Raw genomic sequence first — 12961 nt, 5'->3', positions numbered from 1 at the left:
TTATCAGTTGTGCCAACAATGGAATCTTGAAGCTGTAGTCGGGTGGTCCGGCGATAGTGAGATATTTTTTTTCTCCTATATAAGTTATAGTATAGTTTCAGTTTAGATATTTCTATATTTCTTTGAGATGTCTGTTTAACCTACGCCACAGGGATCAGCGAACCGCGTAATAGGTTCTTTATTCACTCAGTCTGACAGGCGCCTAACGCATTTAAAACCAGTAGACGCGAGGTAGGTTACTGAACTTTAGTATAGCATAAAGGGGTTTTTCCTGTCTAGGAACGCGTTGGTAGCGTTGTTTGTATCTGGCAAACAATAGTAGCGTCTGGTGAGCGCGTCACCTTAGTGAGCATTTAAAGGGACGTGAGCCGAGAGCGTGCCCACGAGACGATTGCCGGCCTGTGAGCCGAGTGTGTATTTTCGGAGACGATTACCGGCCTGTGAGCCGAGCGTGTATTTTCTCAGAATATTACCGGCTAGTGAGCCGATCGTGTGTTTGGTTAGAAGACTGCCGGCCAGTGGCGTGCTACTCACTTATATAATTTACGGCCCGTGAGTCGATCGCGTGAGTATTAATAATATTTCCGGCACTTGTTCCGATCGTGTATTTCTTATCATTCTCAGTTTTCCAGCCGATCGAAGTGATAAAGTATAGATTTCGCACTTTTTAGCTTTGTGTTTTACTCAAAAAGTGACAGCAGCGATTTTAAACTGGCGTTAGACGAGAAGCCGAAATCACACGGAAGACAACAGCCAGTATTCCGTCGCTTGGACTCAAGCAAGGGAAGTGAGCCGAATAAATACACTTAGTGGAACCCTACTCCTTGGTTTCTTTTCGTGAGAACGACGAATATCACATTATATCCTACGCCCACAAAACCACAAGGTCCCTGAGAAGAGATCTCCTCTACCGGGGGACAAGATCTTCCAGCATCCACCGACGTGTGACTGAGCTAGTGGACTTCTCCTCTGCCGGCGACGCGACAGAGAAGAAGATAAACAACAACAACGTGTGCCACCAGGTAAAACCCGTCGCAAATGGCGCCCAACGTGGGGCTACGAGAATAAAAACAACATCGCGTGGCTACGAGAATAAAAACAACATCGCGTGGCTACGAGAATAAAAACAACATCGCGTGGCTACGAGAATAAAAACAACATCGCGTGGCTACGAGAATAAAAACAACAACGCGTGGCTACGAGAATAAAAACAACAACGCGTGGCTACGAGAATCAACAATACCACCGAGGCGTCGGGACGAGAACAACAGTAGCAGCAGCAACGTGATTATCGTCAGTACTAGACGACAGCAGAGAGGCTGACGCAGCATCCCCGCCGAGACAACGAGAGCGGCGACACCGAGGGTGGCGAAATCATCACGGCTACGCGGGACGAGTAGGGTCGACGCTACATCGAGGAGGAAGACAACGTTGATGGTAATATTTTGGAGGGTTATACATGTATGAACTTTCTTTGTGTGTAGGGAGGATAACATTTATTAACGCATAATTCTGTGTAGGGTTGTACGTATATTTATGTCTGTGTGTGTATAATATTTTGGAGGGGATCGTTATTGTGTGATCTGTATATAGGTTATGGCATATCCAGATGTTATTAAGGAATAGGAGAATTGAGACCGAAGGGACGGAGAGTGAGAGGAAAATAATAAGTAGAGAGAATAGAGGGATGGAGAACGTAGGAGACAGCGAAATGGAGGGAAGATTAGAATTGGAGAGCAGTATGGGGGACGACGAGATCATAGGAAATAGCGAAGAAACCCAGCAATGTAGCGAGAAGGAAAAGGGAGAAGAAGGGACGATGCTAGGACAGCTAGGAATTTTAATGAAACATATTACAGAGCAATTGAAACAGAGTACAGAACAAATGAAGCAGAATTTCGACAAAATGAAACAGGATAATTCAGAACAAATGAAAAAAATGGATGAAAGATTAGGTCAGAGTACAGAACAAATGAAAAAAATGGATGAGAGGTTAGGTCAAAGTACTGAGCACGCGAAGCAAATGTCAGAACAATTTAAGCAAAATTTTGAACAAATGAAACAAGATAACTCAGAACAAATGAAAAAAATGGATGAGAGGTTAGGTCAAAGTACTGAGGAAGCGAAGCAAATTTCAGAACAATTTAAGCGAAATTTTGAACAAATGAAACAAGATAGTTCAGAACAGTTTAAGCAAAATTTTGAACAAATGAAACAGGATAATTCAGAGCAATTGAAACAGAGTTTGAGACAGATGGATGAAAGATTAGGTCAAAGTACTGAGCAAGCGAAGCAAATTTCAGAACAAATAAAGCAAATAGATGAGAGGCTAGGCCAAAAGACTGAACAACTGATGAGGCAGATGGACAGCAAACTATCAGAAATGGAGAGTAGGATGGGAGAAAATTCCAGAGAGATTAGGGAACAGGTAAACCAGCTGATAGAGAGTCAAATAGGAAACTTGGAGGGAAAGATAGCAGACAATAATACGGAAATAGAAAGTCAACTAGGCGTCGTAGTAGATAAGATGGCAGAGAACATGAGGGAACTAGAGGAGAAGGTGAGGAACAGCACAATTGCTGAGAACGAAAAGACGAGATCGGCCATAGAAGGAACGGTAGATGAGAGGTTACAAGGGGTGGATCGAGAGATGGAGGCGATTAGGCGAGTAGTGAGAGACCAGGGAAAGGAAGAGAGAGAACGCTTAGAGAGTTTAGAATCAAGATGGAATTCGATGCAAGATAGGATCCATGGAGTCACTGTCGATAATTCAATTAGCGAACCGAGCGTGAGCGGAACGCCTAGCGGGAGCAATAGTATGGGATTAAGAAATATAGTAGGAGGTAGTAACATAAGTGATCATGTGGTAGGAGAGAACCAAGACCCACGAAATCAGGAACAATGTAATTTAAATATTGTAAACGAGAGGTCATCTTTAGGTCGCCCACAGTATCCCACGCATATCATTAATGAAATCGGTTATCCCGTATTTGATGAGGTGGAATTCTCAAACCCTCACTGTTATATCCGCGAATTGGAAACGTATTTCCACGTGAAAGGGGTACCAGAGGAACTAAAAATGACCGTCGTGAGAAAAAGTCTGAGAGGACGGCCACTTAATTGGGTTCTCGTAGCTTTAGACGCACAAGTTAGTTATGGAGAATTCAAAACAAAGTTCTCTGACCGGTATTGGGGGCAGAGGCAACAGCAGAAAATTAGAAAAGAAATCAATGATAGTAGGTTTGATGCTAAGAAAGGCATATCGATGATTGATTACTTTATGGAGCTTGTCAAAAAGGGAAAGAGTCTAAATCCACCAATGCCAGATTCTGAGTTGATACAAACTATCATATCCCATTACCCGGAAAATATTAGGTATAATTTAATTATCGCGGGACCACGAGATTTTGGGGAGACAATTGACCTCCTGACCGCGCTAGACAGTTCTGATATGACACACAATGGAGGCGAAAGTTATGACGCAACTAATTGTGCAGAGAAGAGTATACAGGGTTATTCCAGCCACTCGAAGGCGGAGAGAGGGGCACATGGCGCCCTCTCACCACCTCGAGGGAACATGAATGTAAATAATTGGGCAGCTGACAGACAACCAGGCTATGGGTATAACAATAATAATAATAATAATAATAATAATAATAGTCGGGGTCAAAGTGGTATTGTCAGCCCAAACCGAAATAGGAGGGATATTCAACCTGTCAGAAATATGTACAACCGCAATAATCCTGGTGTTGACCGCGGTAACGGAGGTAATGTAAATAGGATGAGAAATAATGGGGGCGGACCAGTCCGCAGAATCAATCACATAAGATGGTATCCGGATAGAGAGGCAGATATGCACCCTAGGGACAGCAACCCACCCCACTGGTTTAGAAATAGGAGATATAGGCAAGGATCCTGGCAGCCTAATTTTGGTAGGGGCTGGAATAACAGGAGAAACTGGAGGAGGCAGGAACAGGAAAGAGACCGCAGAAATGCATTGATGGTGGCGGCGCAGCAGGGAAACAATAGAATGCCAGCCACGTGTAGCGACGAGTGTGACAGGCCGGCAAGCCCGGGTAGAGATCCTACAGCGAGGAGGAACGAAATGAGAGATGAGTGTGGAAATGGGTCCGCTTCGGGAAACTAGGATGCAGAAGTCTTAAGGACTCGGAGATTTCTGTAGCCGAGTGTCATAGAACACTATCTGGAGGGTCCGCAAACGCGATCAACATAAACCGACCGAGTGAAATCACATGCCGAGAAACGGATAATAAGGGCATATATACATTACCCTGTATAGATGTAAAGATTTTTGGTGTTAATTGTTGTGTGCTATTAGATTCTGGGTCAACCAACAATGTGTGCAGCATGGAATTTTTTCAGAAAATTAAAGATTCAGGAGTAAAATTGCAGGTACTTCCGATTTGTTCACTGTACTGCGCTGGCGCGTTAGGGAAGAAGCGGGAGAAAGTTAGATTCCAGGTGCTCTTCGAGATCGAATGTGGCGATCTAAGACTACAGGCAATTTTCCTAGTTGTGCAAAAATTAACCATGGATGTTATAATTGGCGTAGAGAGTTTCTACGAATGGCAGGCGTTATTAGATTTCGGAGGAAATAATTTAGGCGTGATCACCCAAGAGGGAAACATAGGACACGTACCGTTTAGCACAGGGGGCGCATCCACAGAAGGAGATGAGAGATCAAAAGGAGAAAGAGAGCTGCAGGAGGAATTATTCTTTGTAGAACATATCCGAATTTGCAAGAATGCAATAATCGAGATCAATCCGTGGGAAAATGAGGACCGTAAGAAGGGAACATGTAATGTAGACTGCGGGAATTGTGATTTGTGCATTGTAGAATTAGCCCGGGTGCAGCCATTACGTAATAGTCACTTGTACGAAAGTGACGTTGTTAACGCGGTAGGGTCGCGACACTGTGTTGAAGGAATAGCCGCCGTGAACAATAGGATTGACGAGGGTACGTTCGAGGCAGTAAATAGGAAAGTCAGTGAAGCGTACGGGATTAGTGAGAAAGAGAGAAGACAGTTAATGGACGTGGTAGTGAAAAATTTAGATGTATTTTCTGATACGCCGGGGCTGTGTAATGTGTACACTCATAAAATTAATGTAGAGGGGTTAGAGATATTTCGGCATAAGTGTAGGCCCATTCCACTTTCGATACGAGAGCAGGCAGACGAGGTCATCAACAACATGTTGAGGGACGGAATAATTGAGGTGTCAGATTCTCCGTATGTAAACGCCTTGTGTTGGGTAAGGAAGCAGAATGGTAGCCTGCGGGTCACGATCGATGCCCGACATGTAAATTCCTTTTCAGTCCGAGACAACTTCCGCACGGAACCCATAGATACACTTTTAAGTAGGATGAGTGATTGTTCCGTGTTCACGAGCTTAGATTTAACGAGCTCATTTTGGCAGATCCCTTTAGACGAGGAATCTAGGAAATATACCGCGTTTTTGCACAACGGACGCGTATATCAATACACGCGCTGCCCTTTTGGCATTGCAAGTTCAGGATCGGCGTTATTAAGAGCACTCGATAGGATTTTCATGGATTCCACAAAAGAGTTTTTAGCGCAGTATGTGGACGACTTTTTGATATATGGGAACAATATACAGAGACACATTCGAGACATTGATTTTGTATTAAGTAAACTCAGGGAAGCTGGCATGACAGTGAAATTAGGGAAGACTGCGTTTTTCAAAATTGAGACCGAATTCTTGGGTTATGTGATTTCAACGGAAGGAGTTAGGCCGAACCGAGAGAGAGTGGAGAGCATTATGAAGATCCCACCTCCTAAGAACAGGAAGCAGGTTCGGAGATATCTGGGTATCCTCCAATACCAAAATAGGTTCCTGGTCAATTTCGCGCGACACGTGCATCCACTGAGGGAACTCCTAAAGAAAGATACACCATTTAGATGGGGAGCAGCGGAACAAGAGGCTTTCGATCGGTCGAAACTATTGTTCGCTGACTCGATTCTGCTGGAAAGGCCTAACGACCGCCTACCTTACCAGATATACACTGATGCATCTTCGTATGGTTATGGCGCAGTACTGTGTCAAACTAGCGAAGACAACGAGCGACACGTGATTGCCACGGCCTCGAGAGGTTTGTCGCGAACGGAAAGTAACGCGTCAATTACGGAGTTGGAAATTTCTGCAGTGTACTTCGCACTACAGAAGTTTCGGCAATACGTTTTCAATCGTCAGATTGTAGTGTACACGGATCACGTGAGTTTAGGCTTCCTAAACCGGTGCAAACTGACCAACTCTAGGATATCTAGGTACGTACATGAAATTCTCGCCTATGATGTAACTATAAAGCATATTCCGGGATCAGAGAATATCTTCGGAGATTGTCTGTCCCGTTTGAATTCAAAATCGGGGTTGCCGGAAACTATTACCGCCCCTAAATATGAGATCGCGGTCATGAAAATTCATTCCACCGGGAATAGTTCACTCGCGGGTAGATTTCGTAGGATGGCAGATTTGCAAGATGAGGACCCCGCGATAAGAAATATGAAGACCACGGCTAAAGAGATCTCACAGGCTCAAGGTGAGTCAATCGGTATGCACTCTGGAGTGTTGTATAAGCTACACGGGAGAGACGTCCAGAAATGGAAGGTGTACATTCCTACTAGCATGGAAGAAGAACTAATTCGTGATTTTCACGTATCTATGAGTCACTCAGGGAGCGAGAGAGTTTCGCTAACCCTGGCTGAATCGGTGTATATCAAACAGCTGGCAAGGAAAGTTAGGAAAGTTGTCTCTTGTTGTGTAATTTGTCAGAAGGCAAAACCTATGAATGTAAAATTCGACACTGTACCACAAGTTATTGTCAGGGGAGGCAAAAACGAGCTTGTAGCTGTAGACGAACATGGCCCTATGCCGATGTCTGCATTTGGACATAAATATATTTTTGTAACATATGATGTGTTCACTAAATTAGTAAAAATCTACCCTGTGCGATCATTATCAAGTAAAATTTGTGCAGATAAAATACTTAATGATTATGTACCGAAGTATGGTCCAGTGAAGGCATTGTTGTGTGATAACGTTTCTGTACATAAATCGAGGTTGTTTACTGACAGACTAAGAAGCGCAGGTATCAAAATGTATAACTGCTCCGCCTATTTTCCCAGCGGAAACCCATGCGAGAGAGCCCTCAGGGACATATCATTGTATTTTAGAATCTTATGTCATAGGAACCACAAAGACTGGTTTAAACAATGTACAGTAATTGAGAAGGTGATGAACCATTCGGTGAACCCTACTACCGGGATCGCTCCCATAAAACTAATGTTAGGGATAGACCCGGATCCAATGATCGGAAAGCTCCCGGAGGCTATACAAGAGGGTGATTCGATGAATGAGGAACAACTGTGTAGATTGGCATTGGATAGGATAGAGAAAAAGGCAGAAAAGAGAAGGTCAAAAGTAAAGAGGTATAGACACCGGTGGGAACCGAAGGTTGGAGATCAAGTGTTGTTAAGAGACATAAAGTTATCGTCGGCTTTAAGAGGTCGGTACTCGAGGATGGAGCTATTGTATAAGGGACCATTCTCTATAGCAAATAAATTTGGAGACCATACCTACGAGTTGAAGGACCTAAACAAAAACAAGGCTTTAGGTAGATACCATAAACAACTGCTAAGACCATTCAGGCAAGACAATGTAAATATAGATATGTAAGTTGGAATGGTGATCTAGACTCTATTGTGTAAAGGCAGGATACCAATGTACAGTGCGGCGCAGTATAACTGCGTACGCAAGGCGGATGCGTGATGGAATAATGTGTGAAACTGTAAATAAGAATCTTATGAATTTTGTAAATATCGTATGTAAATAGTGTGAGGGATGATTAACATGTATACTTGAATAATGACTGCGTGCACAGAGAGATTGTTTAAAAACATATATGTCATGTTTATTTTAGAATTTGTATAGCTGAGCAAGATGGCGTGTATCCTGGCTGATCGCGATAGGAATAACGGTAGAATGGCATTATCGAAGGCGAGATTTCCCAACAATGAAAATTCTTTAAGGGAATTTCCATTGTTGAGAAAGGGGCATTTGAAGCTGTAGTCGGGTGGTCCGGCGATAGTGAGATATTTTTTTTCTCCTATATAAGTTATAGTATAGTTTCAGTTTAGATATTTCTATATTTCTTTGAGATGTCTGTTTAACCTACGCCACAGGGATCAGCGAACCGCGTAATAGGTTCTTTATTCACTCAGTCTGACAGGCGCCTAACGCATTTAAAACCAGTAGACGCGAGGTAGGTTACTGAACTTTAGTATAGCATAAAGGGGTTTTTCCTGTCTAGGAACGCGTTGGTAGCGTTGTTTGTATCTGGCAAACAATAGTAGCGTCTGGTGAGCGCGTCACCTTAGTGAGCATTTAAAGGGACGTGAGCCGAGAGCGTGCCCACGAGACGATTGCCGGCCTGTGAGCCGAGTGTGTATTTTCGGAGACGATTACCGGCCTGTGAGCCGAGCGTGTATTTTCTCAGAATATTACCGGCTAGTGAGCCGATCGTGTGTTTGGTTAGAAGACTGCCGGCCAGTGGCGTGCTACTCACTTATATAATTTACGGCCCGTGAGTCGATCGCGTGAGTATTAATAATATTTCCGGCACTTGTTCCGATCGTGTATTTCTTATCATTCTCAGTTTTCCAGCCGATCGAAGTGATAAAGTATAGATTTCGCACTTTTTAGCTTTGTGTTTTACTCAAAAAGTGACAGCAGCGATTTTAAACTGGCGTTAGACGAGAAGCCGAAATCACACGGAAGACAACAGCCAGTATTCCGTCGCTTGGACTCAAGCAAGGGAAGTGAGCCGAATAAATACACTTAGTGGAACCCTACTCCTTGGTTTCTTTTCGTGAGAACGACGAATATCACATTATATCCTACGCCCACAAAACCACAAGGTCCCTGAGAAGAGATCTCCTCTACCGGGGGACAAGATCTTCCAGCATCCACCGACGTGTGACTGAGCTAGTGGACTTCTCCTCTGCCGGCGACGCGACAGAGAAGAAGATAAACAACAACAACGTGTGCCACCAGGTAAAACCCGTCGCAATCTTCATTGAACTCTGTGGACGGTTACTAGTCAAGAAGGCTTTGTTGATTCAGTTTCATTTTTATTAAAACAGTTGCATTCCACTTTAATTATCCGGATTCCAGTAATCAACGTCACTTGACAGATGATTTTCAATAAATCTTAGTATTAAACAATCTCTGATACGTGACTATCCACAATATCATATGGCAGAAGCTATAACATAACCTAAATAATGTAAACAAGCATTAGAAAAGTTTTAATTAGGGATGATGAAATAAACTAGAAAGTTTTAATTAAGGATTATGAAATAAGAAATAAACATTAATAATTTTAAAAGGAACAATTATTGGAAGTACAATTTTCAGATTTGAATGTTTAAGTGGTTCGTGGTTCAGTTGATGTTATATTGGACGTGTGCGTAAAAGAAGTGGAACTCGTTGATGTACATGATGTATTCCTCAACTTAATCAGGATTTCCGAATGGTGCTCTTCATTTATTTGTAAAGAGAGTTTCAGGGAAGATGCATAGCTATGACAAGTGATCTTTATTAACTCTTGTTCTTGAATACCAACGCGAGTCATATTTGAAACTGGTGTGCATCGACTGAAGTGGTTTGTAATGTTCTGTTTTTTGACGTCCAGGCCAATGCAGTTTGAAATGTTGGCAAACAAAGAAACAAATGCTAGGATTGTGATAAAAGCAAAGAAATATTAGGGAAGCGATAAAATTAAACAAATGTTAGGAATGCGATAAAATTGTGTGATAAGCAGCAATTATTGGTTGAAAGACATGCTTTCTTACCGTTTTATTGGTCAAAAGTAGTATGACGTAATAAAAGTGTAATAGTCATTATAATATTAAATTATTATTGTATGTAACCTTCTATCAAATACTACAGTATATCCTAATGATGATTTGCTTCCTTTCTCTGTTTACAGATGATAAACGAATCCATGTCGTTGTTCATGTTCCTGCTAACAATGAAAAATAAGAACCAGTGAACGAATGTGACTTGAATTTTCTTTTATCATCATTATTATTATTATTATTATTATTATTATTATTATTATTATTATTAATATTATTAATATTTGCGTGTCTGATTCGGACGTAATGTAACCTCTAAATTAATGGTCATACACATATCTGTAACTCACTGCAATCAGTCCATCAATACGTTTTTATCAGTCAAATTGTTAAGCACGAAATATGTTACTTCCTTTCTAAATAATATTAAAATACAGCATAGATTTCAGTGGTCATCAACTCAGGTGCTCTTTCGAGGAAATAAGGACGCTCGCGAGCAAGCAAGCAAGCCAGCAGTGCGCAAGATTGCAAAGATATTTAATGGATAGAAGAAGACACTTGTCATGCGATAACTTGAAGCCGGTTTGAAGGAGGGTCACAGCAATATTATATATTTATAGTGCACACATTTCCAAGCAGGCTGCAGAAATTGGCAGACTTGAGCGTCAGAATGATCATTCGCTTAAGTTTAACTTTTTTACTAGTACAATTGATTTTAAATGCCTTGTATTTGCAGTAGCTTTCGTGTACATTACATTCAGGGCAACGTACGAAGTGAATGAATGTAACCTCTATGAAGAATAGGTCTACTATAACAGATTGAACACTGTAAAATTAAACTTATTTACTTCGTAAAGCAACAGGAATAAATACAACTATGCCTAATTGTGCTGTATTATGCAAAAGAAAATATATAAACTCATTAATTCTGAGAATAAAGAAAAATATTTTACATACATAAAATCACAGTGTAGTATATACAGTCGCGAAGCTCAATACGTAGTAAATATGCAAACATTAGGTAGTTGCTCACCACTAGGATCGCTAATATCGCCTCATTACAGGCAATGCAAAATAGTATCGTCACAGTTTATTCTTTCTAGTACCCTCAAAACTCAAGCTTCGTGACTGTATATAGTAGACTGTGATAAAATCATAAATTCTAATACAAATTTCAAGCAAATAGCATGCACAAAAGTAATGAATGTTGTGATGATAAGCCTGAAAGTCTTCCTGAAAGACTAGATTTGCATAATATATACGTCACTGTGTACGTTAACAGAAAACCACAATTCCAAGTCACACAGAGTTTGTGTACACTCGATGTGGGTCTCTGGCGTTTCGTCAGCCCACTCGAGTTGTGTGGATATAAAGGGAGAAAGTTGAGACGGTGTTGGGTGGAGTTTCCGGGTAGCTCAGTTGGGAGAGCGCTAGTACGTTCAACCAGAGGTCCCGGGATCGATACCCGGCCCCGGAACAATTTTTCCCTTGAAATTATTCATCCCCTATGAAGATCTTAATCTTAACTGGGGTTGCTTGAAAGGGATAAATGAGAGTAGAGCCGATGAACTGACACTAACATACAATTTCTGATGTCACTGATGTAAGGAAGTTTGTGTGAGATTATTGAAATTTGCTTACAATTCTGCTAATATTTTACTTTTATTCAATATCACGGTTTTTTTAAACATTGCTCCAAGATATTTAATACATTTATCTCCAACTAATATGCTTGTAATTATAGAGGATTGTTGAAACTTAAGGTAAAGATACTGTAACGCATACAGAGTGAGGGTCAACACTACATGAAGCAGTTGATGACAATGATTCCCAGACTTTTTCCCGAATCCGCATTCTCGAACATCCATTTTCCAGAGTATCATTTTTCTCGAATACAAAGTTCCCGAATCCACATTCCCGACAGACATTTTCCCGATTTCTTTGATTTTAATTTTCCCAAATACAAAAATATAGTAGTGTATATTACCACACACATGTATTTAATATAGTTATGATGTAATTAATTACACTTTCTATTTATAAAGTGAAATAATGTGCAAGTGTCCTCAGGTAATCGAGCTGTCTATTACCGGCTATATATGTGTGATAATCCTGCACGATAATTCGTATTCGTGTTTAAAGCTGTAGCCACTCTCTCTGCGGCTCTCGTTTTCAGTACTGGCAGGTTATTAGGCGGTCCAGAACTAATCGCCCGTGCAATATATTCTTTGGAAGGTACTTTTGCACAATCTCAGTATATTTTTCCTCCAGCCGCACTCTTGCTATTTAGATATACGTAACATTCCAGCAAAAGCTTTTTACCTCCTCGCGCTGAAGTTATAATTGCAAATTCATCTGCCATGTTTCTCATAACATAAATTAAATAAATTTGTTTGCCTAAATGTAGTTTTTGTAATATTTTTGTTTTCTGGCAACATGAAGTGATTGTCAGTTCATGTGTTTTACTGTATTTTTTTTTTGTTTCCTGGCAACATGTACCGGTAGTGATTGTGAGTTTATGTTTTTTACTGTTCGGGAATTTCTCGCATTATATATTCGGGAAGCTGAATAGTAAATTAAATTTGGGACCGTGGCTTCGGAAAAGTCGATTCGGGAAAAGGTAGCTTCGGGAAAACGTCCATGCGGGAATGCGGATTCGGGAAAATGCGTGGGAACGGATGACAGAAAATATGAAATATTAAATGAATGTTCCTGTAAGTCCTAGCACATTTTCTTGGACGACCATGGGACTTATGATAGAATTACTTTGCAACGCAATAAACATTAGAAAATCTTTCTTCTAGCATTGACATTTTCACACAACGCAATTCATTTGAGTGTCACAAAAGAGTAATAGTCTCTAACGTATATCCTATGAAACAAACGAAAGAAGAAAGAAATCCCAAAACGTATATTTAAAATCCAAATTTAACAGTTATATTTTTTTCCGAATTTACGACGTTAAGAACTTCCGATTGCGACATTAACATAGGTTTTACAGCTTCCTCAAAAAGTTCATACCAAGTTTCTAATTAAGTCTAAATATTATACATTTATCCGCTGTA

General features: G+C 41.0%; 1 protein-coding gene across 1 annotated transcript; it reads left to right on the top strand.

Annotated features, from left to right (window-relative positions):
- The first annotated feature begins 376 nt into the window (after window positions 1–376).
- Window positions 377–4147, top strand: LOC138704225 (uncharacterized). The gene is made up of 2 exons (XM_069832106.1): window positions 377–1955; window positions 2271–4147. Exons 1-2 carry the CDS (start codon window positions 1610–1612, stop codon window positions 4145–4147), a joined length of 2223 nt encoding a protein of 740 aa, XP_069688207.1. The 5' UTR covers window positions 377–1609.
- Window positions 4148–12961: the final 8814 nt, after the last annotated feature.

This window comes from Periplaneta americana, chromosome 8 (genome assembly GCF_040183065.1).
Source record: "Periplaneta americana isolate PAMFEO1 chromosome 8, P.americana_PAMFEO1_priV1, whole genome shotgun sequence".
Taxonomy (NCBI): domain Eukaryota; kingdom Metazoa; phylum Arthropoda; class Insecta; order Blattodea; family Blattidae; genus Periplaneta; species Periplaneta americana.
This window is presented reverse-complemented; position numbering and strand designations above follow the sequence as displayed.